The sequence below is a fragment of the Colletotrichum tamarilloi genome (assembly GCF_030869305.1).
Source record: "Colletotrichum tamarilloi strain Tom-12 chromosome Unknown Scaffold_100.1, whole genome shotgun sequence".
Classification (NCBI taxonomy): domain Eukaryota; kingdom Fungi; phylum Ascomycota; class Sordariomycetes; order Glomerellales; family Glomerellaceae; genus Colletotrichum; species Colletotrichum tamarilloi.
Genome location: NW_026849483.1, coordinates 27,446 through 53,816, shown reverse-complemented (window position 1 = coordinate 53,816; position 26,371 = coordinate 27,446). Strand labels below are relative to the sequence as shown.

At 51.2% G+C, this 26,371-nt stretch overlaps 10 protein-coding genes across 10 annotated transcripts; 6 read left to right on the top strand and 4 right to left on the bottom strand.

Annotated features, from left to right (window-relative positions):
• Positions 1–443: 443 nt before the first annotated feature.
• Positions 444–2,560, top strand: CTAM01_13619 (DHHC zinc finger domain-containing protein; the record flags this gene model as incomplete). Its single annotated transcript, XM_060529621.1, has 2 exons — positions 444–1,736; positions 1,787–2,560. The coding sequence occupies 2 exons, from the start codon at positions 444–446 to the stop codon at positions 2,558–2,560; spliced, it is 2,067 nt and encodes a 688-aa protein (XP_060375798.1).
• A 589-nt stretch (positions 2,561–3,149) lies between these two features.
• CTAM01_13618 (uncharacterized protein) lies at positions 3,150–4,136 on the top strand (the record flags this gene model as incomplete). Its single annotated transcript, XM_060529620.1, has 1 exon — positions 3,150–4,136. The coding sequence occupies one exon, from the start codon at positions 3,150–3,152 to the stop codon at positions 4,134–4,136; it is 987 nt and encodes a 328-aa protein (XP_060375797.1).
• A 775-nt stretch (positions 4,137–4,911) lies between these two features.
• CTAM01_13617 (uncharacterized protein) lies at positions 4,912–6,009 on the top strand (the record flags this gene model as incomplete). The annotated part of the gene is made up of 2 exons (XM_060529619.1): positions 4,912–5,078; positions 5,130–6,009. The coding sequence occupies 2 exons, from the start codon at positions 4,912–4,914 to the stop codon at positions 6,007–6,009; spliced, it is 1,047 nt and encodes a 348-aa protein (XP_060375796.1).
• Positions 6,010–6,294: 285 nt separating this feature from the next.
• On the bottom strand, positions 6,295–11,335 carry CTAM01_13616 (uncharacterized protein; the record flags this gene model as incomplete). Its single annotated transcript, XM_060529618.1, has 8 exons — positions 6,295–6,348; positions 6,435–8,496; positions 8,760–9,422; positions 9,525–9,680; positions 9,747–9,971; positions 10,035–10,167; positions 10,258–10,451; positions 10,518–11,335. 8 exons carry the CDS (start codon positions 11,333–11,335, stop codon positions 6,295–6,297), a joined length of 4,305 nt encoding a protein of 1,434 aa, XP_060375795.1.
• Positions 11,336–13,607: 2,272 nt separating this feature from the next.
• CTAM01_13615 (uncharacterized protein) lies at positions 13,608–13,862 on the bottom strand (the record flags this gene model as incomplete). Its single annotated transcript, XM_060529617.1, has 1 exon — positions 13,608–13,862. The coding sequence occupies one exon, from the start codon at positions 13,860–13,862 to the stop codon at positions 13,608–13,610; it is 255 nt and encodes an 84-aa protein (XP_060375794.1).
• A 204-nt stretch (positions 13,863–14,066) lies between these two features.
• Positions 14,067–15,275, top strand: CTAM01_13614 (uncharacterized protein; the record flags this gene model as incomplete). Its single annotated transcript, XM_060529616.1, has 1 exon — positions 14,067–15,275. The coding sequence occupies one exon, from the start codon at positions 14,067–14,069 to the stop codon at positions 15,273–15,275; it is 1,209 nt and encodes a 402-aa protein (XP_060375793.1).
• A 1,286-nt stretch (positions 15,276–16,561) lies between these two features.
• Positions 16,562–17,095, top strand: CTAM01_13613 (uncharacterized protein; the record flags this gene model as incomplete). Its single annotated transcript, XM_060529615.1, has 1 exon — positions 16,562–17,095. One exon carries the CDS (start codon positions 16,562–16,564, stop codon positions 17,093–17,095), a length of 534 nt encoding a protein of 177 aa, XP_060375792.1.
• Positions 17,096–17,320: 225 nt separating this feature from the next.
• CTAM01_13612 (glycosyl hydrolase family 28) lies at positions 17,321–19,452 on the bottom strand (the record flags this gene model as incomplete). Its single annotated transcript, XM_060529614.1, has 14 exons — positions 17,321–17,650; positions 17,713–17,770; positions 17,827–17,900; positions 17,952–18,038; positions 18,091–18,104; positions 18,158–18,358; positions 18,433–18,550; positions 18,603–18,609; positions 18,663–18,701; positions 18,753–18,810; positions 18,866–18,881; positions 18,939–18,965; positions 19,034–19,060; positions 19,114–19,452. 14 exons carry the CDS (start codon positions 19,450–19,452, stop codon positions 17,321–17,323), a joined length of 1,395 nt encoding a protein of 464 aa, XP_060375791.1.
• Positions 19,453–20,535: 1,083 nt separating this feature from the next.
• On the bottom strand, positions 20,536–21,591 carry CTAM01_13611 (uncharacterized protein; the record flags this gene model as incomplete). Its single annotated transcript, XM_060529613.1, has 1 exon — positions 20,536–21,591. One exon carries the CDS (start codon positions 21,589–21,591, stop codon positions 20,536–20,538), a length of 1,056 nt encoding a protein of 351 aa, XP_060375790.1.
• A 2,379-nt stretch (positions 21,592–23,970) lies between these two features.
• Positions 23,971–25,674, top strand: CTAM01_13610 (FAD binding domain-containing protein; the record flags this gene model as incomplete). The annotated part of the gene is made up of 3 exons (XM_060529612.1): positions 23,971–24,117; positions 24,183–25,111; positions 25,176–25,674. The coding sequence occupies 3 exons, from the start codon at positions 23,971–23,973 to the stop codon at positions 25,672–25,674; spliced, it is 1,575 nt and encodes a 524-aa protein (XP_060375789.1).
• Positions 25,675–26,371: the final 697 nt, after the last annotated feature.

The following is a 26,371-nucleotide window of genomic DNA, read 5'->3' as shown; positions in this document are numbered from 1 at the left end:
GCTCGCTCGCGATCCCAACCTTCCTTTCTCCGTCTCTCTCTCCCACTCTCTCTACACGATACAATACGACAAACGATACCAACCGATTCACTCCCTCGCCTTAATACACGGGCCTTTTCCTATTCCTTTGCACGACCTCTTTTTAATACCACATTCCGACCGCAGACTTTTGCGCTTCAGCCTTTTCCAAACCTTCCACGATCCAGTCTCCGAACCTACCGAACCCTTCGTCCCGCGCGATAGTCATCACAACCTCACGTCAAAGCGCCGATTTCAAGACCAACCACCATCCTCCCCCCCGGCCGCTCTTGACACGCTCTTCTCCCAACCTCACGATACCCTTTTATCAACACGTCAAAAAAGCGACATGTTATAGTGGAGGAAACTTGCGAACTTTCCAACATCATTGCGCCGCCGATCCGCCTGCGACATCAGCGCTCAAAATGACTTCAAAAGAACAGGCCGGTGGGCCTAGCACGCCAACCGACGATGGCGGCTTTCCGAAACCCCAATTTCCTGGACGCTCCGACCGACCAGGCCCGCCGAGTATCATCTCGTCGCGAATGACCGACATCGCGTCCGACGACGGCGGGGACGCTGTAGCCCAGACCTTGTCCGAAAATCCGCGCAGAAAATCTGGTCTGGCTTCAGAAACTGTGTCACGGCCAGGGACGGCCAAGACAGGCATGTCTGGACCCCTCGAAGGCCGGAGACGGGGTCCGCCCCCACGAATGAATTACATTACCAGTCTCAACGAGAAGAGGGGAAGCATCGGAGGCGGTAGTACCGCTGGTTCGATCAGCAGCAGACCGCCTAGCTCGACAAGTCGAAGTCATGTTCCGTCTCTTACGTCTTCAGCCTTCTTTCGTCCCATGAGTTCCCAAAAGCTGCAAGCCCAGCGTGGTGGTTCACGACCTGCGACCCGTCAGCAACCTACATTGGAGGATACCGAACCTACACCCGAACACAACCAGAGTGCCGCCGCAGCAGCAGCTGTAGCCAGTGGAGGACCAAATGCTCGGCACAGCGTCATCTCAAACCCGGTTTCGAATCCCGTTGCGCGCCTCCAGCGGCAGCTTAGCGACGACGACAACATGAGACCACCTCCGTCTCGCGGAACCGAATACACCGACCAAGGAACGTACGATCGAATCACCGCCAACACGAGCCCGACTCATGGTCACTATGCTGCCGGTAGTATGTCCGAGAGCGTCACGCCGCTGCAACGGAACCAGCGCAATAGCCGAAACCTGAGCGTCAATGTCGACAGGGGCTTCAGAGAACGAGGCAATCAACCTAGCCCTATCAAATCGCCGCGATCTTTCCGCTCAAGTTTCTTGCTGCCAGGCAGAAGTGACCAGAACAAGTCTAACCGGACTCTACCTGGCGGCGAAAAGCTTTCATCGACCGCATCCACGCCGCAGCTCAACCCCGTAGACTCTTCGAGACCCGCCGACAAGAACAACTTGAAGAAGTCCAAGACAAACCTTGGCTATGTTTTCCAGTACTTCGAAGGCAATACTGTCTTCTGCTTGGGAGGGCGATTCCAGAACACCAAGCATCGGCCAGTCAATGTAGCCACTGGGCTGTTCATCGTTATTCCCGCCGTCCTATTCTTCGTCTTCTCAGCCCCTTGGATATGGCATAACATCAGTCCTGCCATCCCAATCACTTTCGGATACGTCTTCTACATTTGCATTTCCTCGTTCCTCCACGCATCCCTGTCGGACCCAGGCGTAAGTTGTGACACCCTTACTTCGGTAAAAATATAGCTAACCGCGCATAGATTTTGCCGCGAAACCTTCATGCCTTTCCACCGGCTGATTCGACAGAGGATCCTCTCCGGCTCGGGCCTCCGACCAACGACTGGACGCTGATCAAGTCAGCAGAGTCAGCCACGGCCGCCATGGAAGTTCCAGTAAAACATTGTAGAACATGTAACATTTGGCGGCCTCCTCGGGCTCATCACTGCCGACTGTGCGACAACTGCATCGAGACCCACGATCACCACTGCGTTTGGCTCAACAACTGTGTCGGAAAACGCAATTACCGATATTTCTTTGCTTTCGTCTCCTCGGCAACCTTCCTCTCTCTCTACCTCCTTGGCGCCTCTCTAGGCCAAATTCTCGTACACATGCACCGATCCGATATTTCCTTTGGTAAATCCATCGACGACTTCCGCGTTCCCTTCGCTATGGTCATCTACGGCTTTATTGCCTTCTTATACCCTGCTGCCCTCATGGGCTACCACATCTTCCTCATGGCTCGAGGCGAAACAACGAGAGAGTACATCAACTCTCACAAGTTCATCAAGGCAGAGCGGTTCCGAGCCTTCACTCAGGGCAGCATGCTCAAGAACTGGATCGTCGTCCTCTGCCGACCGAGGCCTCCTACCTACTACCAATTCAAGAAGAGGTATATTGGTGGTGATCAACGCCTCGGTGCTCTCCGGGATCAGAAGGTCGACATTCAGGGTATGGAAATGCAGAACGTCAGACCAACGACAGGGTTTCAAGGACCCGTCTCCTTGCGCAACGAAACAAGCACTACCGCGACATAATTACCCATTTCTTTGATTGTTTTCTGCGTGGCGTTGTTTAGGAGCCATCATACGTTTAAACGGATCCTGGATACCTGTAATGTATGTTTTCTATTATACCCGGCTTTACCTATCAAAGCAGGTAAACAGACATAAAACGCCGGTTCTCTCCCTTGAGGCAGGGGACGAGAGCCCGTATTATTTTCCATCGCGGCAATGCGCTACGATATCGGAGCCAGTACATAGACGTTTGGCGCAAATTACTGCGCTTGTAACAAATGCTAGTTCATACCCCGAGCTGAAAGCTTCCATATTCGCGTGACGTGTGTCTTTAGTTCCTGAATCACAGCTGCTTGCCTTTGGCAATCAACGATCAAACACGCTTCCACATCACCACTATGCTCAAACAAGCCGAGACTGTGAATCAGTAATTCGTGCAACCTTTGACAAACATATAAATAGGCTTGGTACTTTGCCATATCACCTACCTCGGAATTCCACTTACACACCGGACAACAGGAACAACAACCAACAGCATCAGTCAACAGAAAAGAAGCTCTTGAATCCTCAGAAGTTTCATATGGTCTAGGCCCAGAGCGATCAAGATACAATGGCCTACGTATTCGACGGATACTCCGAAGCCAGCTCCGGTCGGAACACACCTCGCGGCCAGCAAGGCCCTGGCTCTGGAGGGGGAGGAGGCCGTCAGCAGCGTGGCTGTGGGCATGGGGATATACCCGTCGGTGGCTTGCCTGGAGGGATCTACTACGGTACGGGTCGCTTTTACGAGGAGAATCTGCGTAACGAGCAGCGGCGGCGGCAAGAGCAACAGCAAGAACGAGAACAGAATCAACAGCGACACAGGCACGATCCACAATGGCAACCAGAAGAGGAAGGTGAGCAGCAGCATCAACACGATCAACAGCATCAGCAGCAGCAGCAGCCGCCGCGGTATCCCGCTTTTGGTGGCTTCAGCCAAGCGAACGGCTCTGGACACGATAATGATCGTGTGAGAGAGGCTTCTGCTGCTGCGAGGGCGTTCCTTGAAGCGCTGCAGAGAGAGCACTGGCGGCGGAGACAGCAGGAGGCTGATGCTGGGGGTGGTGGATTTGGTTTGGGTCCTGGTCATGGGTTTGGGGAGATGGGTGAGGATGACTTTGGGCTGACGGAGGAGATTCGGTTTGAGGATTTGTTTGGGGATATCTTTGGAAGTTTCGGTGGAGGCGGTGCTGGTTCGTTCGATCCTCGTCCCGGCCCCGGCTCCGGCTCTGGACCTGAACCTGACCAGGGCCGTACCGATGGGCCTGGCGGTCAAGGTGGTAGGGGGGGAGAAGGCAATCCCGGCCCCGAACCAGCAACTTCTGGACCCGGTAGGAACGGCGGTGCCTTCCGGCCGAGCTATGGACCCCCGCCAGGTCACTACGGAGGTGGATGGTACGGGTACGGTCCCGCGTTTGGGGAAGCGGCGCGTGCTCGACGGGGAGGGGCGGGGATGACCTTTGCTGATCTCTTTGAGCTTTATCAAAGCTGGCCTGGTCCGCATGATTCGTTTGGGGATTACGACGAGTCAGGAAACATGCCTCAAGCATACTTTTGATCTTTGGGGGGTTTGAGGCGTTAATTGGAGTTGGAGAGATCATAGATTGAGGGGTACATCGAGAGTCGAGTACCAAGTAAGGCACTCGAGTAACTAGCCAAGAGTCCAATATTACGAGAAGTACAATGATGCGAACTGACTATGTCCCGGTGTGATACCTTGTCTTTGGTGGTAATACGGGTGATTCAATGTACAGACTGCGATCTCGATCATCTCATTCTGGCCGCCGTCAAAGCAAACACCACTTTACGTGGATCACAGACACTACATGGATCGCGTAGCTATAGAAGGGAATCGAGAGCCAAAATTCATTATTGTTAAGGGGATTTGCGGTCTTCGGATTCGGAGAGGCGCGAGGTCCACACAGCCTCCAAATGCTGTGCCCCCAACTCGGCGCAGCAGGGCGCGATCATGTCCATTTCTTTCCAACGATATGTCTTAAACATACCGTGCATGCCTACCCGGCTTACGGCCGAAGAAATCCCAGCCTGTGCAACCATCCTGCTGCCAACTTGAGAAGTCAACATCTCAAAATTGGCCTCTTCCCGCAAGCCCATTCGATCTTGCATGCTAGTGAACTTACCTAACTCGACAAGGCTGACATGAAATCTTGCTCACACACGCGTTGAGACTAGACGCTATTTCCTCGATTGGGGAACTTTCAAGAGACTTAAATACGACTTGTAATCACTCTCATTTCTTCATACTGCTTGGAATCTTGCTTTCTTCGTCCGGAGCTCGCCTACTATCCGTATCTCAGACCATAGCCCGCACTATGAGCACCCTCTCGAAGTCCCAAAGTGTCCGCGCGGGCAAGACATATGCAACTGAAAAGGATTGGCACCGTATGCAGCCTACTATTACCAAGCTCTATCGAGATGAGAATAGATCCCTGAGACAAGTTAGCGAGATCATGGAATCCCACTATCATTTCCATGCAACGTAAGTCAACATCAAATCACAGCTATAACTTTCTGACTGAACCTCGCCCAGAACTAAGATGTACAAGTCAAGACTGAGTACGTGGAAGCTAGACAAGAAACTTAAAGAAGCCGAAGTAATGGTGATGCTTCGACAAAAGGAGGACCGCGAAGCTGCAGGGAAGCGCTCGCAATTCTTTCTCCGAGGCCAAGAAGTCAACTGGGAACGGGTGATGCAGTATCTGAAACATAGACCCGACCTACAAGATACGTCTAGCGTCGATATTGCAAGATATCTAGATACGAGTTTAGACATCACATGCTCTACACCCTCGCCGACCTTACTCAAAAACGAAATTCCTCGTCGGATAGAACCGCATTCAGATCTGCGCCTGCTTGACAACTCCATAAGGATTATCCATTCCTACCTTGATGGGGCATTTGAAACAGGTTTAGTAGCCATTGACGGGCATGTTCTCTACGGACCAAACGGTAAACCAGCCAGGCAAAGGGTCCGGAAGTGGCACGGAGACATGGCCGACGTACACGTACTTCTGACCAGCAAGGAAACAACTGCTGCCTTCCGCCTTCTCAACAAGCAACTTGATTTTCTGAAGCATCTTTTAAGGGAACAAGACCCCGAGTTGCTTTTACTAACATTCCACGACATCTTCGACCTGGAACCCAACCTCGCGGAGTCGCTCCTTGTCTTTGTGTGTAGGATGCACCAGGCCATATTTGGCGAACATCACCCCCTCAGCTTGATCTGGGACAATCTCGTTCGCTTCACTGCAAAGACCCGCTTACAGGCTGTCTTGAGCATGGCCGCTTCCACCGCGAAGGAAATGGAGGCGAGGATGGGGGCCCAGTCTGCATACGTGGAGGCTCTGGAGTGTCTTCAGGTGGATGTGCATAAACAAACGGGCTCCAAGGATGCGTTCGGGAGTTCATGAGGTTGACGTGCCTCTAAGGAGAGCTTCCACACGCTTGGGAGGGACCAACAACGTATAATGAAGAGTAGTTAGGATTCGAACCTCATCAAAAAAATTTAGCAGAAGTAAATTGACTACACAACTGTGTATTTCAACGGCACTTTGAGAATGCCAAGATGCTTAGCAGATAGGTCTCTCTCGGCTAGCAGACATATCTCGTTGATCAAAACAGAGGTCTCCTTCGAAGCTATAAACTGTCGAAAGCTACTAGTGACGAGGGTACAGATTTGAGAAGAAAGAGTCTTCCTACCCTACACTTATCCCAACCGGAAACGACGCCTCTGCGGAACGAATGGAAGGCTAGAAAAAGGCAGATTCTCAGCACTTTGCGATTCGTGTGAACCCAAATCTTCGATCCTCGTAAATGCTAGTAACCCTATTCTCACCGTGAGGCCAGGGACAGACTCAAGAACTATAGCGCACGTTGCGTGCTCCAGAGGCGAGAAGCATATTGCCGTAAGTTTTCGGTCGAGGAAGGTATCTTCGTATCCGAAGTCTGGGGTGAACTTGATAACAAACTCTCCTTTTCCATCAGAGGGTTTGCGTGTTGTTGGGAGATAGAACATGTCGTCGTGCGAGGTGCCTGAACGCCGTTTGATCTTCCGATAGCAGAGGGGCCCGGTCTGAAATGACCAGCATTCGATGTGAAGATACCTGGTACATTGCATGATTGACGAATCAAGACCACCAGTCTCAAAGAAGTCGGCCCATTCAACCATGTTGCCTTGAGGCGTTTCCACCCAAACCTCTGAGTCAAAGTTTTCTGTAAGTTCCACTAACTTGGGAGGCCTCAGATGGAAGTAGCCGTAGTGACCAAACAACGTCTTCCCATTCTGGGATACCCACGACCAGCTGGGAAAACCTGCCAACCTAGCATAGTTCTTTCCTTCAGGCCGAATCTCCCATTGGAGTCCAGCGAGAAAGGCGCGTCTCGAAGCAGTGGCGTCTACTACCAGCCAGCCGGAGGCGACTATCGGGATGCCCCAGTACGAAAAGCATCCTGGATTGACTCGTGACCATTTCTTCAACACTCCAGATACTGCAGCGAGTCTGTCGCTTGAGTATGTCAGCTGGCGATCGCAGTACTTTTGAAGTATAGCCCAGACACCGTCTGGGGTGTTGAGGAGAGTCCACTCGGGCCTCTCGTGGTGCTCCAGATTCCCCTGCAAAGCAAGAGGACGCGTGAGGTGTTCAAAGCACATCATATCGTGACACTCAAATGAGACCTCATAGTTGGAAAAGTAGAGTCTTCTCCTCGACAGACACGTCTCTTGGAACGTCCACCCCCGCGTGGACCACTTTGATCGGGAGATCTGGTCTAGTTGCCACTGGTGGCTGAAATTTGTGACGATTCCTTGCTCGCCGATTGTTTTGGTGATTGGAACATGTTGCGTTCGGCCGAGAGACAAGCCCGGCAGCCCGTAGCTCGGGTCTTTGGCGCCGATGGCGATGATGCTGAGTTCTGCGTCGCCGTAGATCTGGTCCATCCTCTCCACCTGACTCATCTTGTGAGTTGCGTCGTCTTGCCAGATGCAATATCTATCAATCCAGATGTAGCGGAAGCCGAGCTTGATGGTGGCCCTCATGGCGTCTTGAATGACCGGCGGAAGGTCGTCCGGCAGACAGGGGTATGTGTACCTGTCTAGAGGCGCGACTCCCCAAACGTAGCTCAACGCTACGTAGCGATACCTAGTGGCTGGGTCTGTGTTGATGATTTGACGGGTCTCGCAGTCTATGAGCTTGAAGTGAGGGAGAGTCTGCCAGTCTGGGCTGGTACGACATGCATCGTGATGATTCTCGCATAGGTGTATCCACGATCGAACGAGGCCGTAGTCGATTCTCTCCTCGCGCAAGACTCTAGCTTGCATCGGAAGGTCCAGAAGAGGTCGAGTGGGCTCCAAGATAGCAGTGGATGCAAGAGAGACCAGACTTCCTGGCGCCTCTCGATGGGCGAAACGGATCCACGCTGTCAAGCCGCCACCAGCACTGGTATTGCCAAAGTACTGAGCGGATGCTGTCTTGTAGTGTGAGGGATTCATGACGAGAAGGAGTACGGAGTTGAAGTCTGGACGTTCCCCGCCATCTCCAAGCTTCGCCTTCTCAGCAAAATTGTAGAGCAGATTGGCGGGGATCGCTAACATGATCTTCTCCTTCTCGGCCATCGGATAGCGGTTGAGGTTGAAGCCGATGGAGAAGACCAAATCACAGAACGGGCAACTTGGGATTATGCCTGGGGGGTATTGACTGACCCTATCCTCTCGGGTGAGTGGTCTCCAGTCTCCAACATGCTGGATGTATTTGGTCCAGCTGGTCTTGTAACTCTGAGCCGAGCCAATGGCCGGAAGACCGTCAAAACGAGCCGGGTCGAAGACTGCCTGAAGATTTAGCTTGGTGCAGTTGCGACAGAGCCGATCATCTGAAAACGACATTGTGATCTTGCATGAGTGACTGTTAGTGTGTTGAGGTGCAGACGTGAGGTTGGCGAGGCTCTGGAATTCTGCCTGTCCAGCTGGGTGTTGGGCGTAAGCGCCCCTGTCACGACCTTGCGTCCAATTATATCCACTTCATGCAGGAGTGGCTTGGCCAGCAGCGTCGCGCGAGACATCGAATCCAGCACCCATGTATCACGCAAAGACCCAACTCAGCTCACGCCAGGATGACAAGCTAAATTCGTTATGTGATCCTCGACTACGGGGGATGCCACACGTTACCCTGTTCTGTTTGGATTGAAATAGAGCGTATCCGTATTCAGCAATTGGTCCCAATTGCCTGGCATGGGCTGTGTTCCCGCGGCAAACACCCAGTCAAGATCCAATCTCATGTCCATATCAATGCCCTCGTGGTATTCTCGCTGCTCCCCTTGATGAACAGGAGATATGCTCTGAAAACTGCCTATGCTCTTCGACCCGGCCGGACTGTCGGTACGCGCTCGTTTCCGAGACGCCTGCTCGCTCTGCCGTAGGGTGCCGAGGCCGGACGGTAGCATGGCGTTACGTGATGGACATTGACTCAGCCGGCGAGAGCGCAACTCCCACTTACGTTGCAGCATGAGAAGAAAATCCCGAGACCGCTTGGCGCACTCCCAAGTGCCTGAAAGCTCCTCCAAAGCCCGGAAGCATACGCTCAAGTGTGTCGCCGTCTCCGCGGTCCTCTTCCGTCTGCGGCGGGATATAGATGCGAAGATGAGTATGATGGCTGCAGAGAAGATGATGGCCACGCCTTGGATATGAACTCGCTTGAGGGAGTATTGGCGTTCGTAAATCAGGATCAGCTTTGCCACTGCGGCTGCTGACTCGATGCACATTTGTTGCGCATGCATGTAGCCGGGACCTTGAGGTGGTTGTGGTTGAATGTAGCTCGACGACATCCACGGCCTATGGGCATGTATCACGTTTTGATAGTATTGCATACTGGGCACGAAAAGGTGAGCGAGAGCCGCATGACGACAGGAATCAACAATGTGGATTTAAACTCACTGTAACAGAAGAACATGAGGAAGGAATGGTCCCTCTGAGTCTTCTAGATCGACTTGTATCGTACGTGGCAGGTTCTGCTTCCAAGCAAATAATATTGAAACAATCTTCTCGTTGTTGGCCTGTAATATGTCCCGCGGAATCCGAGAGTTGCCGTATCTACCAGAAGAGCATTTAGTTCCACTAAATCAGACAGAAACATTGTCATTCGGGCGATTTACTCACAGTGTGTGACCAAGAGGCGCCATGATTTCGCACAACTCTATGCGGTATAGACTGATGACCTCAGTGTAATCCTGGATGGGTACTGGGGCGTTGCCGCTGCTAAGGCGCGAAACGTAAGGAAGCCATTGCTCGATCCGTCCATCTGTTGAGTCTTCTGTTGGTTTCCCAACTGTGATATCATCCATGCTGATACGAAAAGGCCGACCTCTGTAAAATCCGAGCGTCCTTGAAAATTTGTAGAGTCAGACCACAGCCCCGACAATGTTGGTAGCGGCGCCAGAAGCTTACTGATCCATTGTGTATGCGCTCCAGAATACAGCGCGACGAAGCTCTGCTTCAGCGGGTTTAAGAACACCCTTGTTTACGTACGGTGTCATATCCTTGTGTAATGCCAAATCAAACGCGAGCCGAATCGCCATTGCTAGATCGAGAGCTGTTAGTTCCTCTTGTCTCATAGTTCACACATGTCACATGTGATAAGCTGGGGTGACTATACCACTATACAACCAACCGCGAGAGTCCCTATTCGCGCCTATCTCATGGCTACTAAGAACAATCATTGCTTGTACCGTAGAGACGGAAGGCGAGTCTAGTTCGATCTCTAAAAGAGTCTTGGCTCTTGCGGCGAAGAAATCCGGAAGAGACTTTGGGAAGGTTATAAAGCTCGGGTGATATCGTGTTTCGAAGGCAGCCCCTAACGAACACCTGCAAAAGAATTAGCATTATCAAGCAACAAAAGAGTTGAGAGGTTGAAGCAATATTTGAACTAACATTGCATTTCTAAGTGCCTCGGAATAATATGGTGTGTCTTCCTCTCGCTCGTGCCAACTATGCTTCGCTTCGTCGTAGAGAGTCCTGTCGACTACATGCTGAAAGGGGTCCTGCCATGTGAAGTAAAGGTTGATCAGATGATCTTCGAGATCTTGCGGTACCTGTTTGCCGTAGCCCATGTTGTCGAGGTGTTCTTGGCCATCGTTGCGCACGGTTCGATCCACAGCCAAAGTATCGGCTCCCACAGGTAGTTCCATCAAGCTAAAGTTAGATGTTGGTCCGAAATAGGAGATATGACCATTGGGACCAATTTGGAGAGACCCTAGTCTATCAGATAACTGGTTGACTAGGTCCTCTTCCGTTGTGCCTGAGCCGGCATCGTCCTCTTCATTGTCGCTCAAAGCAGCCTCTCCGGAGTACGTGCTCAACAGAGGATGGCTGGGGGTCTGGACGCTGGCGATGCCACCACCATTTGTGATGATGTTATCGGCATTTTCAGAAGGGCTCCATTCCCAGTCTGCAATCGCTCTCGTTGTTAAGTTCAGCAAACCGTCTTGAACCGGTGGTGCGAGCCCGACGGTCGCGTCATTGCCTAAGTTGAAGGAAGACGGGTCGAAAGGTAGTGAAAAGCCTAGGGGAAGTTGATCTGGAGGTAGTATGGTATTGTTAGATGGGACGCAGACTGCTGATGTTTGCGGCTCTATAGACGAAGTTGGGTCAATCGGTGGTGTTTTGTCGCGTTCTATAGCCAATTGGGTCGTCGAAAGGCCTAGAGTGTTTAGTATCCGTGTCAGACTTTTGGCCTCTTCTGAAGGCATAGGCGGGAGTTGTAGCCCATTCTGATTGATAAACTGGCAAAGGTGGTCGACTCTACTCGACAGCAATTCGACTGCGACGCGCAGTGATAGTCTAGCGTTTGTAAGCCTTGACCAAAACGCTCGAAATCAAGAGACTGCAAAGAGAATCTAACTTGCGCTTGTCCTCTCCGGCTTGGTAACGGCACTCTCGGTGCTTAGTCCTGCAGTTGGAGCATGAAGGAGTTGCACCGTCACACTATTGACAATTTGTTACTAGGATGCCACAGGTTCTAGCCTGAAGCCATCGTCGTGATATCGAAGCTGGAGGATGGAAACTTAAGAACAAGGCTGGAGAAGGCAGCGCATACCTTGATCTTGCTTTCCCGACAGGAAATGCATGCCGTAGTGACATGCCTCCTCTTGGCGTCAGACTTCGATGATTGGGGCATACTGCCTTGCTCCTCTGGAATATGTGTTCCGGAATCTGTATTGAAGGTGTGGAGGTTGATGAAGTTCGGCTGGGGTAAATTCGAGAGATGACGGGGCGGTGGACACTTCTTGGCCGCACCGAGGCCCACTAGCAGAAGGACGTTCTTTTACAGCATGTACCCAAGTGTGCTAGCTACCTGGCCCATGTGGCTTTGTAAGTAGCTTCGGCCGTGTTCGTACCGGCCGGTAGCGCTGACCGCGGGGCGCGTAGGCGCCAGGTCTAGATGTACAGGGGACTTGCTGGACGCTAAAGTGACTATGTTGTACCGAATGAATGTGCGCTAAAGTTCACTCCAAATGTGGTCAACAACACACCGGACGGTCGTGATACTATTCGATGAGCTTTTCATTGGGATAGACGAAGACTGTTAGATGTACTCCAATGCTTGGGTGCTTGTAGTGAAGATTATCAATCGTACCTGGGAGCAAAAGACAATTCTCATTAAAGTTTCGTTGCGAACATGGGCTCTGCGTAGGTATCCGAAGCATGGATCAAGAGCATCTCAAGCACACATTCGCAACCACAGACTACTGGCCACTTGGACATGAATCAAGGATCTACGACTTTAGGATTACACTTCGTGTATCTAAGTCGATGACCGAAACATGTAGTAACGCTACTCACCTAGGCAAAGCGCTATTGAGGCAGTACTAAGTCAGCTCGCACAATCCGGCATACCGAGTCGTCCATCCTCATTCTAATGAATCGTAGCAATAGAGTAACGACAGCTGGCCCGTGCTAAACCTTAATCTTATTCAAAGTATACGAAAGAAGGCCGGTGTCTTGCCTCTAGACATGAAGTACTGGCGTGTCCGAAAGAGCCGACCCGCGGGACTCCCCGAGTCACTCCTCTTCAAATTTTCGACATGACGGGGATCTCGGTTTCTGAGACGGCTCCCCAGCGCAAGTATTGCTAGAAAATAGTTAACATAGAGCCGTTATGGTTCAGCTTCTCCTCCGATTGGCACCTTGTGAACTGAGATTGAATCTGGGGTTGCTATATGATGAATTGCTTGCTCTCATCGCGGCAAGGCGTTCGTGACAAGCCTTTGCTCTATGACCCAGAACCTTCTCGAGACGGCATGATGGAATAATTACCTTAATCTCAAAGCCCGACTACCATAGGTCAAGAGTCCCATTATCAAGCCTCCCAGTACGCGTATTGCACGTGCTCAAAGGGACCCAAACGCCACTGGCACGTTTGAGGCGTTAAGGGAGCTCGAGCACGTACTCTGATAGAAAGACTAATGAGCAAATTACTGAAAAAGAACGCCTTACTCGAAGAAGAAGTTGCATCCAGTCCAATGAAAGGCCTTTCTTCATCCTTAGATCTTTGCTAGTAGTGAAGCCACAACGTAGAGCAGCCTTGAATTCTCGGTACCGTGCCGAAATGATTCCAGACAAACTTAGCGATGAAATCTGATAACTCAAAATCTGGTCCGAGGAGATATCGTGCTGTTGATTAAAGTCAATCTCCTTAGTCAGAAATGTAGCGACACCCAAGTGAGTTTAGATTCGACGAGGGATCGGGCGGCACCAGGTTTCCCCAAATCAAGTGCTTCATCCTTATGATCACTTCTCAAGGCGTCACTACTGGATTATGATGAGTAATGACATGATGAAAGCTTAGTCGGAATTATAGTCCGGAGAGGATCTAGAATCTGAGCCGCACTAAGATCTCATAGGACGTTCGGAAACTGGTTTCCGAAGTCCCCACCTACCTTGGCCCCAGAAGTCAGGTACACCCGGAGACAATTATCATGCAACAAAGTCCGATTTCTACGTTCGTCGCCGAATATCAACTCATAAGTCAAGATGTTTCCCCAGGCGATCAGCTGGAAGGGGAGAGATTCTGTGACGGCGAGCATCTCCGTATGGGGTCGGTTCTCGGCGGACCCATCCGGAGCTCAATCGGGCAATTCTGACCGGTAAAGGAGTGCCCGATTCCCAGCTTGACCTCGTCAGACAATGCCCTATTCGGACTCCTGCCAGTGTGCGAATCGAAGTGATGGAGAGGACTAGAAACCCGCGTTTCCGCATAGGCTGTGGTTGGATCATCTTTACCTCGGACTTCCAACGTCAGAACTAAGTCTCGATCCTCTACCGAATGTGGAGAGCGCCAGCCTACTACACGGTCCTTTCAGCTTAAATACCCCGCGCTTCTCCCTTCACGAGCGGCAGAACATGAGGTAATGTTACAACATACCTTACTCTATAAGGTTCCATTATCTCTCCACTAACGCCTCAAATAAGTACTCCAAGATGGCTATCAAGAACGGACTAGCGAACGGCAGTCACTCTCCCAGTATGGGCTCCCCTCGCCTCTTCTCAAAATCGGAAACGACAGCAGTGGAACGATTTGCAACCACCTGCTCCCAACGAGCCTCTCCAGAGGATTACCCGCTCGCCGCATCCATCGAAAAGAACATACCGATCTACGACCTCCCTGAATATTCAACCTTGAGCGACCCAGAACGCACAGAGCTGCAAGACGAATGGTACCGCGTACTGATCTCTGGCCCAGGCGTCTTTGTCACAAAGGGCCTTTTCCGTGACAAAGCGCTGATTCAGTCAGCAAACGCGGCTTTCGCATCAATCATCGAGGACGAGAAGAAATCAGGAACCGCAAAAGGTGACCATTTTGCCAGCGCTGGCAAAAACGACCGCATCTGGAACTCGTTCAGCAAACACGGCCTCAAGGACCCGGCGTCCTTTGTAGACTACTATTCGAATCCATACCTCGGCCTCATCTCGAGCGCGTGGCTCGGACATGGCTACAGAATCACAGCGCAGGTCAACAACACCAAGCCCGGTGCCTCGCCGCAGGTCTGCCACCGCGACTACCATGTTGGCTTCCAGACGGCAAAAGCAGCCGCGCAGATCCCACGGGCGATGCAGATCGCCAGCCAGCTCTTGACGCTGCAAGGCGCCGTCGCCCACTCCGAGGTGCCTCTGGAAAGCGGTCCCACGCGGCTGCTGCCGTTCAGCCAGACGTTTGAAGCCGGCTACGTCTCGTATCGTCGCCCCGAGTTTAACGACTACTTTTTGAACAATTACGTCGCTTTGCCGCTCGAGGTGGGAGATGGGCTCTTCTTCAACCCGGCGCTCTTCCACGCGGCTGGCAAGAACGAGTCGAGCGATGTGTACAGAATGGCGAATTTGTTGCAGATCAGCAGCCCCTTTGGAAAGCCGATGGAGTCCGTGGATGCCATACCACTAGTGGAAAAGAGCTGGGATCACTTGCTCAAGCTATACGAAAACGAAGGGCTGAGTGCCAGGGTCAAGTCTTTCATCGCGGCCGTGGCAGAGGGATATCCGTTCCCTACGAACTTGGACAAAAACCCGCCAAGGAATGAGGGTATGGCGCCAGAATCAGAGCAGGATAATGTCATACAGAGTTTGGTCGAAAAGCGAAGCAGAACCGAAGCGGTAGAAGCGCTGCAGGCATTTGTCAAGAGATCGTCAGCATAAGCATATACGCATACCTTGCCTGTAGGACAAGTATCTACTCAAGGTATTTATTGCAAGTTTTTGACATGCCCATTGCTAAGACCAAGCGAACCAAGTGTACATCGATGGATTCAAGTCTAGATATAAGTTCACTGCTGGCTTTTCCCTCCTAAGAATAATCGAATCAGTGATGATAGACTCTTGAGTATTGCCTATTTGCTCAACTCCAGCGCCTATCGCATCTACGTTGATCGACAACCCCCACATCTACGTTGGATCGAGATTGCTTATGCACGTCAGCGAAAGCGCATACGGCCTGTTCGAAGCACAATGAAGACAAGCGCATAGGGATACATGTGGTAACGAAGATCGATTGGCACCGGTTGATGCCGGCGCCATGGTTTGTCAGCCTTGAAACTTGCGTCCAAAATAGACACGACTGTTAGCCGTCCTCCCCACGTCTGCCTGGACCGTTGCCGCTTTGCCGATGACAAACTGCCATAGCAATCGTTGTTCCTGGTATTTGTCTCTCTGATTAAGCTCTATTCTAAATAGCTTTGAGATGTGACGTTGCTTCCTGTTACTTCTTGGTCTGCTGCGACTTTCGTGTTCCAGCTTTGTCCACGTAGGTTCCATGTCCAGTCCACGCGCCATGCGTGTCTTTCGTTAAACGGGATTTTGTGGGATTCAAAATATCATCATCAATTGGGCCACCCCGAACACGGATCAACCAGTCGGAACCGGGCCCTGAACAGCCATCGGTCCCATTCCTCAGCTGTCGTCGGGCAACTAGCGTCGACGGACACGGGGAAGAGCAACGCTGAGAGTGACATCACATGTGAGACCTCCATTCCTTCTACTACCGATACGAGGTTTTGCGCACGGGGAAGTTGGGGGGCCACACAGGCACACACTGACCGCTTAAATGCTTCTTACGGGATCTGCACCGCTGAGTGGTGATCTTCCATGCCCGCGCCTCTCGTGGCGTGCCAATGTCACGATGTTTGATAGCTTTCCAACGTTCCTAGGGAGAAGCTTTCTTATATTTATTGAGACACGAGTCCCCACCTCTTTGCAGGGTCTGAATCAGTCTCTCACCGCGCAAACGATTCACCATAACGTAGCTAGAAATACCATCATCTTCCCGCAAACATCTCCAAATCCTGTCACACATTCCACAAGTTTGGGTGTCCCATCAAAAAGACAAACCTTCCCATAACGACTTCGAGCCAGATCTCTCATCACAAAGAAAGAAACAAAGTATCATCTTCTGACCCGCATCTCATCAAACTTTCAAGAACCCCAAGATGTATGTCAGAAAATTCATCACCGCCTTCTCGGCTCTCATCGCCGGTGCCTCTGCCGCAACCCTTCCCCTCCGATGGACCGGCATCTCAAATAACGCCGCGACCGCCGAGCGTCGACAGGCCGACGGCAGCGCCACTTATCCCACGACCCCAGGAAATATCACCTGGGCCGCACAAAACTACATTTGGGGCTGCTCACCAGGTGGCTGCAGTGCCCGCTTCAACGTCAGTGCTCCAGCGGGCTACAGCGCCGGCGCACCTGGCTTCAACGTTGTCTGCAGCCCCATCTACATTCAGCAGGGCTGGGTCCCCTGCCTGAACCCGGACAACAGCCCCCTCGGCGGGGATTCGCAAGTCTTTACGATTTGGACGGCCGGCGCGGACCGTGAGCGCATGTACCTTGGCGTCGAGCACATTTACAAGCGCCAGGAAGATGGGCTCACCTGGAATGCCACTGCCGGAACCGACATCCTGCCTGTCCAGAACATGAGCATCACGTTCCCTGTCAACACTGTTGTAGTTCTTGAGTCTTGAGTAGTTGCGAATTCGCAGCAATGGCCAGTAAGGTCTTCAACTTGCACGGGCATGCATTCAGCAAGGAGTTCGGTTTATGGACATTTCATTCATGTAATTATTTGATGTACATCTTGATGCTTAATTCTTCGTTTGAGCACCGCATCTCTGCCTATGAGGCTATCTCGCAGATAAGGGTCCCAGAATCGTCCTACCAGTTTAAGCCACCCTCACCCAATGTATCATCTACCACGGCTTCTCGTTAATCGGAGCTAGAGGAGTCTGGCACCTTGCCGCCAGAGCGGCCTTTGCCTCGTCACTGTCGATGCTCACACAGGGAGTGTCGATACCTCCATCTACGCCATCGCAGATGATAACAGGTTCCCCACCACAAGGCGACGTGACGTTGAAGTTCTTGAACTTGATGTTGTGGCATACGGCGTCGGGGTTTGTGGAGCACGTCAGCTTCGCGACTGCGTTGCCGTAGATGCCGCTGGTGTAGCCAGTGAAATTCTCGAAGAGAACGTTGGAGACATTCATGCCGGACGGGTATTGCTCGCAGGTAGTCTCGTTGATCTGCCGGAAGTCAGTCAGCTGGACCAAAGGTCTTTCCCATACCACGATCGTTGGAAACCCACGTTGAAGTAGCATGAGTCAAGAATGACTCCGTAGTCCATCCGAGCAACCCAGAAGTTCCTTCAATCATTGTCAGAGATGCGTGGCCAAGAATGTCGAGACGGAGAAATACTCACTTGTAGGTGATGTTATCGACGAAACCGTATCCCACGTTAGGGCCGGCCCAGGTCTTGATGCGGGCACCAGAGTACTTATGCCTCGTTAGAAGAAGGTAAAATCAGAATCGTTGGATCAGACTCACATCTCCGTTCAGCATCCAAACGTTCTCAATGTGAACGTCCTTGACGTATGACATTTCCCCTGCGTATTGTCCCAAGGAACCGATTGACTGAGTCAAGTTAGCAAGATTACAGCATGAGGAAGGCCGTGCAAGTATATACCTGGCCGTGGGTACCTGTAATGCTGTTAGCCTGCTGTTGATATATAACCAGGGGTTATACCGCATACCGTTGCAGTACATGGTGTTCACGTAAAGATTGGTGTTGTTGGACTTCGGGGAAAAGCAGTCGTCGTCAATGTTAACCCAGACACGCTCAATCTTTACGTCCTGAACATCCAAAGAGTCGAAGAAGTCAGTGTTCTTGGGGATGATGCTGCCGTTGTTGGTGATAGCAGTGGCAATGACATCTCTGTACTCAATGTTGCTCGCTGGCACATAGGTGATTAGCCCGAATCTCACGGTCTGGGGAAAGCAGACAGCGGCTGCCGTGAGTCTGACTTACATCCGACGACGAAGTTGGTCCAGCAGGGAGAGTCCTTCATGTGGATGCCCTCAACTTCCAGATTCGTGGTGTTTTCCACATAGAAAAGGATGGGCCGGAGGTATTTGTTGTCGGGGTTCTGGGCTGTTAGTTGCTTGTCGTTCATGGAACCGGACCATGGTGTGTCATACCAGAATCCTGAAGGTGATCAGCATGATATCCTCAAGACAGTCTGAAGAGTCAATACTTACGATCCGATGCCAGAGTTAAACTCGTTCCACCAGCGTTGGCTATGCAGAGTGTTAGACATGAGCGAAAGCTTCGGCTGTTGGTCTACGAACCCTTGTCCGTTGATGACTCCATCACCGTAGATCTTGATGTCCTTGCCACCCCATTTCCCTACATAAGACTATGAGCAGAGCCTCTAAGTATGCACATTACCGGGCTTTCTTACAGAACATGATCGATTTCTGTCACGTCGCATCAGCAGGGGTTCATGGCTGCATGAGATCGGACCTGGGACTTACTTGGAAGGGATGCGTGAACGCATTTGTCTGAAGTTAAGTGTCAGCAACGCCGCGTCTCTTCTGTTTCTGCGGGTGGCTTTTTTCGTATAACGTACTTGCCAGTATTTCACATCATCGGTGAACTAGACCACTGTGTCAGATCATCTTCGACAACCTTTGCGGTGCTAGATCTCACCTTGATCTCGCCCTCCAGCCGAACATGAATGTCATTGAGAAAAGTCAAGTCGAGGGCTTTTGCGATCACAAACGTCTGGTTTTTGGGTAAATACAAGGTCCCACCATTGTTGGCCTCTAAAAGACCCTTCTTGAGCTCCTCAGACACATCGTCCGTGGCGTTCCGGGAAGCACGGATCGTGAAGGTCTTGCGTCCACACCCTTGGGATGGGGGCGTGTAAGGATGCTTGTCACGGAACTCTTCCAGAGATCTGGGTACACCCGCCGGCAGTTCGATCCCGTAGGAAGAGACCACGCCGGCTACGGCTGCGAGCAGGGCCAGTGATCGCAAGAAACGCATGATGAAGAGGAAGGGGAAAAGCCAGAGGATGGATGCGATGCAACGATACTAGTCCGATCTCACCTTCATGTGAGATGCTCCGAAGACAGGAGCTGGAGGGCAGGCTGCACCATCTTTAAGGCTTATAAGCGATCAGCAAACTTGCTCCCGGGAGGACGTAGTCCAAGTGGGGACAACGAAGATATTCCCACTTCTCTGGTCTTCTCTTCAAAGTTCGGGCGAGTATCACATCGGACGGAGTGACGGAACACTCCCCCTGGACACGGAAAAGTCAAATAGACTCATTGGACACTGCAGGCCTAAAATGACCAGGCACGGCAACTTGAATCGTAGTCGAACTCGGAAATAAAGATTATCTAGGGGATGAGGAACCCCGCGCGCGCATCGGAAAAGAGTCGAACAAAAACCCCCGGCCTTCGAACGCACTTCATAAAGTATTAACCGCGAAGCGGTCTGGCATTCAAGATGGTGGAAGATCGCGTGGGGAAGCGTTGGGGGGTGAGTCTTGGGATCTTGGGGGATGTGCGGGGGAGACCCTGGGAAATGTTGTAGTGCAGGGCTCGGCACAGGCCTATTGGTGGGAAATTCCTTGGCCTAGCCAGCGACCTCGGAAAAAGGCACCGCGCCATTGGTAGCTAAGCAGTCTGGGATTGTGCGGCCATCGGCGCTGGGAGTTGAACCGGCCGGAGATCTATCTCGTTGGTACCGAGGTGGACGGGATGCGGAGGGGGCGGTGATGCCACGGAGGTAAGAATTACGCTGACGCTTGCTGGGGCTTGGATCACATGCATACTGTGTACAGGAAAGCAGCCGCAATACAATTGGGCTAAAGTACAAAATCTTGTAAAATACACAGGTGTGTGATATTGCTGAGATAGTTCAGGGCTATTTGCGGTGTAACGTGTTGAAGAAAACGTGGGAGAAGACAATTCTTGTCACAACGATTGGGGCAGAACTTGCGCTTTGATTCATTCAACAGTACCTAGTGTTCATACTTCATCAATCTGGCAAAGCCTGTCCCGAACACTGCTTGGTGCACTCTGTTCCAATAACTTCCAGCATTGTGGATGTTGTCCACATCCCCTACGATTTCTCATACGCCTCATAGACACCTTTTGCCGGCCTGGGGCAGAGTCTACTTCTAGTAGGACGGCCCCAGGAGCGCTGCAAATGTGATCGCCATCTCGGATCGTTATCCGTCGTCCCTTTCCCAAAATTCCTCCAGCTCGTCAATATTACCATGCGAGCTTTGGATGATGGATTGGTCCAGAATTCGAAGGAGTAGTCCATCCAGCAACGCTCACAGCTGAATATCTTCCCGTTGTTTTCGGCAACAACTCTTGGAGGCTTCTGCCCATATTCCCAAATACTGCCTTGCTCTGTCGTATTTGTGGTGGACCCAAGAGAAACATCATGACAGCTGCCGGTATTCAAAACCTCTTTTAGGTCACCGGCTGTCCAAGTTCGGTGATTATGAGGGCAACACCCGCTGAGGTACCAGAACCTGTCGTCCTTTCCCAGGAACTTTCCCCTAGGTTTGGTATGGCGCGTACCTCTTTGCAACTGAACGATGTCCCGTGTCTTGAGGTACAGAGAACCATTGATGATTCGGCATTCGGTCCGCCGTTGTATCCAGAAGTTCGGAATTCTATAGAACTCCTTGGATACAGGCAATGTTTTCGCAACGGACCCTGACGGCCGCAGGCGCTGGGATCTCAGAAGCCCTGCAACCATGTTAAATCGCAGTTTCCACGGCAAAAAGTTTGACCACATCTTGGCACCGATGTAGAGGTGATCCTCGGGAAGTGAAACTCTGGGAACAGCGCACGGTCGTGGGTTGGACGAGTGAGACTCAAGGACATCACAATGGTGTCCTGGCTTCGGCGGGACGGATGATGAGGGCGAGTGGAAGGTTCCACAGTCTTTGCATGCGACAAAAAGAGGTTTCGCATACACGCCGTCACATTCGAGTAGTTGTAAAAGTCGATGTTGAGCCTCCTTGTCCAGAGTCATGGGCCGATGTCCGACTTTGTTTCGTATCATATGATTGAGGAGCGGAAGTATCGCCTGGGATTCAACTGGGAGAAGCCTCTGGATGTGTAACAAAATTTCGGCAGGTAAGATGTCCAAGAAACTCATTGCGGGAGGTCAGGCTGTGCAACTAGGTACCTGTTGAATTGGAAAGAAAGGAGAAGAAGATGTAAAGACCAAGCAAGAGTGTCGATAATATTTCAGAGACAGCATGAAATATTGTTTGTTTTGCGGTTGGAGTCGGGTGAGGTTATACTCAGACGTTATTGGGTGCCTAGACAGACGTTGGGCGCGGAGCTAGGGTCTATGACAAGTTGTCCAAACGGGCCTAACATTTTGAGTCATCCTCGCCACTTTCAAATTTCGGTGGTCATCCACCACATCATGAGTACCTGCTTAGTAGTGTAACTAGCACTCCAATCCTAAAATATGACCAGCAGTCGGAATCATTGTCGCGTTACTGCCCGCGTACGTGCGCTTCATGTTTATTGCCGACTTCTCGGTCATCGGCGGCATCGGTGGTACGGCGATTATTAGGGTACGTCGTGTCATGACCGTTGGTTCACAACAAGTTTCGATAAGCTTGCCCTACCGTTGGCACAACCACCGCACCTAGCAATAGTGTACCGTGGTTATAAAGATAACGCTTCTTCATAGGGAGCGATGATATATGACACTTCTCTTACCGACTGATTATTGTCTCGTCGCCATGGCCTGGGCCTTATCCCTCAATCCCGTAGCATGTGGACAGCCCTTCGTTCGGAAGTTGGATACTCCTTTGAATTGAGTGGCTGTGATACATCCATGCTGGAGACATACAATATTGAACTCCGGTCAAAGTTTACAGGAGAATGATCGAGGACTTGAAAGTCATTAAGTCTAAGAAGACTCAAAATTCATGATGGCGTACTCTTCTTCGCTACACACGACTTATCGTTTACAACTTATGTCTTGCACCAATTGAATCCTAAATGCGCTTGGAGACACGAGAGAACACTAAACCATAAGAATAGAAACATAAATGATTGAAACATTAGGCACGATCCAAAATGTAGTGACCGCTTTGGGGAAACAACTAATCTGAGTAGAAAATTGATGTCTTCAACTTGATCAAGAATACACAAATTCTCTTGGCTTTTACTACGCATATCACCTTCTTTCTTTTTTACAGTATCGAAACTTATACCATAATCATCTAGTAGTATAACCGGCTAGATATATTGTTCAGTTCGGCAGATGCATGTAGAAGCAGCCAAAAATCCCCTTGGATCCAAAACTTCGCAGTAACTCGGCATTCAACTAGGTTGTTGAATAATGAACAACTATTCTTACAATTTGACAGCCGAGGCTTTGCAAAGCTCAAAGATTTGGAAGATCAAGAACGAAATCTATTGCGTCTCGCTCTTGCAAGCACATCACGACTTGCCTGGATGTTTGGATTTCTCCAGTGCTAGTGGTATGCCCTGCACGCAGAGGGCCACGTACTACCTTGGTGTGACTTGGGGCAAGGTCTCCATCTTCGGGCGCTGTGCCCCAAACTTTCACCTGGGATTCAAGACACATGAACTGTCTTCCCCGGACGTTTAGCCCGTTTTAGGTCAGCAAGGGCCTTATTGCAACATTGTTGCAGGGGCCGATGAGATGCAATCCCACCGGCTTCAAGCTTATTGTACCTACTCTAAAGACGCAACAACACGCTTTCTAATATTTCACAGATCTTTCAGGTGACGCCAGACCCAAGGCCTCAAGTTTCTGTGACCTGACATGGCTGGTATGGGAGTAGACTTTGGCCTAGATGCAAATGAACAATATCACGTAAAATGATAACCAACATCCAATGTCTGAGAAACCAGCAGACCAACAGCGAGTCAAGAACTGTCGGGTAGTGGATTCCGTACCTGGCCGCTATATGCATATGCAGGCTTCGCCTGCTGAAGGATTCACAGAGAATTTTCTTCAATTCGCTGCACTGGACTCATTCTAAGGACCACCTTTGCTCGTTTGTTATGTGTTCTTCAGAATCGGGCCTTCCGAGCGCGTAAGAGAGACGAAGTGTCAAGAACGAATCCCAAAGATGAACGGCTCGGTCGTGCATTCTCACAAAATCCAACATCTGCGCGCTGTTTGCTTGGTCCAGCGACAGTATATGTGATCGGGTATTGCTCTCGTGTCACTGTCAGACGGCCATCGCTTAATGCTGACCGCCGTAACCCGATCATACCTTGTCCTGCAACTCCATCACTCCGCATAGTGATATCGGATCATTAACCCAACACTGAAAATGCTCGCCGTCCTTGGCAGCACATAATTACAGCATAACACTGTTTGTAGCTATTTTAAAAACGAGCAATCGCCAGCGATAGTTGACCTTCAACGCCTCGAGTTCTTACACCTTGGGCTTCACAACATATCCATGTCCGCCCAAGATCACTAAGATCTTGCAGTATCACAAGCATCGTGGAGCAACTAGCAACTACTAATCTCACCATGCCCATGACTTACGCCGGCATGTGCGCGGGGCTCTTGGCAGCTTCGACGTTGTTCCTTCCCGGCATTTGCTTTGCGGCAAACGACAGGATTCCCGATTCAGTAACGATTTGGTCCGCGGAGACATCACGCACCGGTATTCCACCTGTATGCTATTCCCTTGCAGAAACGGAATGCGATCATTTGCGGCCGCTAATATATCGCCATGACAGTGTGATGCTCTCATCGCCGCAGGCTTGGCAGATCGTCTGCTTCTCGCAACCGAAGCAGGCTACGAGGCGCGGATCTCGACATACTGGTCTGTCAGTGCTCGTCTACGGCCGTGGTGTCTTGTCCAGCCACGGGATACCACCGAAGTATCCAAGACTCTGACTACACTGTTGGAGGCTGGATCAGGTGCTGGAGACTGGCACATTGCGGTCTGTGGAGGAGGCCACAACCACTGGGCAGGCACTAACAACATTGCTAACGGTGTGACAATCGACTTGGTCTACCTTAACCAGACCTCTTACGACCCGGAGACTAATCTTGCCTCTGTTGGTCCCGGAGACCACTGGAAGGATGTGTATGCCAAGCTTCTCAAGAGCAATGTTACTGTGACCGGTGGCCGCGATGGAGGCGTGGGTGTCGGTGGCTTTCTTCTGGGAGGCGGCAACTCTTATTACACCGGCCGCATGGGTTTTGGAGCAGACTCTGTGCGAAACTACGAGGTCGTGCTTGCCGATGGCAGCGTCCTCAATGCCAACAAGGAAACCAACCCTGACCTCTTCAAAGCTCTCAAGGGTGGCAGTAGCAACTTTGGAATCGTAACAAGATTCGATCTCGAGGCACTACCGGCAAAAGATCTCTACACGGGTATCCACATGATGACCAAGGATAACTCCGATGCCGTCGTCAGTGCTGTCGTCGACTTCACCAACCACGATCGGAGTTTGGCTGACGACGCACTGGTTGTTGTCTACACCCACAACACTGCTTTGGGCGACGATATACTCATTGCTGCTTCTCGCATCAACACCCAGGGTAATTCGAACACCACATCGTTCGCGAAGATCAATCAGATTCCCGCCATCAGCAGCACCATGACTCATCGGAGCATGGCTGATTTGGCATTGAACTCCCAGACTCCTGCCGGCTCTAGGTTCGTAGCATCTCGTTGCCCCTTGCACTTTGAAAGTAATACCTGGATTGACCTTACGGTATAGATCTGTGTGGTTTACGTTAACGTTCAAGAACGAAGAAGCAATCCTGAAGAAGGCTGTCGAGGCTCACCAGGACTTCGTCGACGCTATGAAGGTTGCTGTTGGGGCAGATCAGTTCACCACCCAGATGGTCTTCCAACCACTGCCTGCCTACTTCGCAGCCATTGGTACCGAGAATGGTGGTAATGTCCTCGGTCTTGATGGGGAGAAGGAGAATGCAATTCTCTGGCTTGGTCTCGTTACCATCAATACCGAAGCTCAGGAAGCTGTTGCTCGAGCACGTATGGCCTCAGCGTCTGCCCAAATCGCAGACTATGCTATTTCTGTCGATGGAAACGTCAATTGGCGTTACCTGAACTACGCTGACCCAAGCCAAGATCCGATCAAGACGTATGGCTCTGCTAATGTGGACTTCATCCGCGAGGTTGCAGCCAAGTATGATCCTGAAGGGAAGTTCCAGACGCGAATCCCAGGAGGCTTCAAGATTTCACGCGTGGGTTGATGTTGGATGGCTCAGATGGCCCTGGTGGGAGATTTGAGCTGCTCGAAATTTTGGTAGTATTGAGATAACGCTAGAGCGCGCTCATCGATAGCCAGCTTTTAAAAAATGAAATCATCGGCTAAGGTAATGCTTTTTTCCGGGGAGATAATGTTGTCAGATGTACAAAGCTGGAAATTCTTGTTTGTCAGTGGAAAAGAGTGCCGCATCTTTCCATTCCTCAAAGCTCAAAGGCCTCTGTAGGGTTATGTTGAGATGCGGCGAAACTTTTCACGTAAGGTAAGTATGAAACCATGAATGCTCCGACCACCGGTTGCCGGATCCCGGTATCCACCAGTTCCCTCGCTTCTATTCCGGCAGACAAGCGGCTTTGGAGCCGGTGCCAAGCCCCGCCCCTCGTATCCACATCGCGGGGCCGGGAGTCCTGCACCTGGATGTAATCAGTCTCTTGTAATTGGCTAGTTCTGACAAACAACATCCCTCGAAATGCGTCAGAGTGTACGTATACGTGTAAAAGCAGTTGCTCATGCAGACCTTGCTTGCTTGTGCACCTTTCATGCGGATTCAGATAAGAGTCACCCGCACCGAAGCTATCTAACCTATCTCCCGCGGAGATGCCATGTTGGGGGTTGAGTCACCGGGGCTGACTGACTCTCGACAGTGACGGCCAAGCTTGAGACTGCGGAACGGTCTTTGTTAC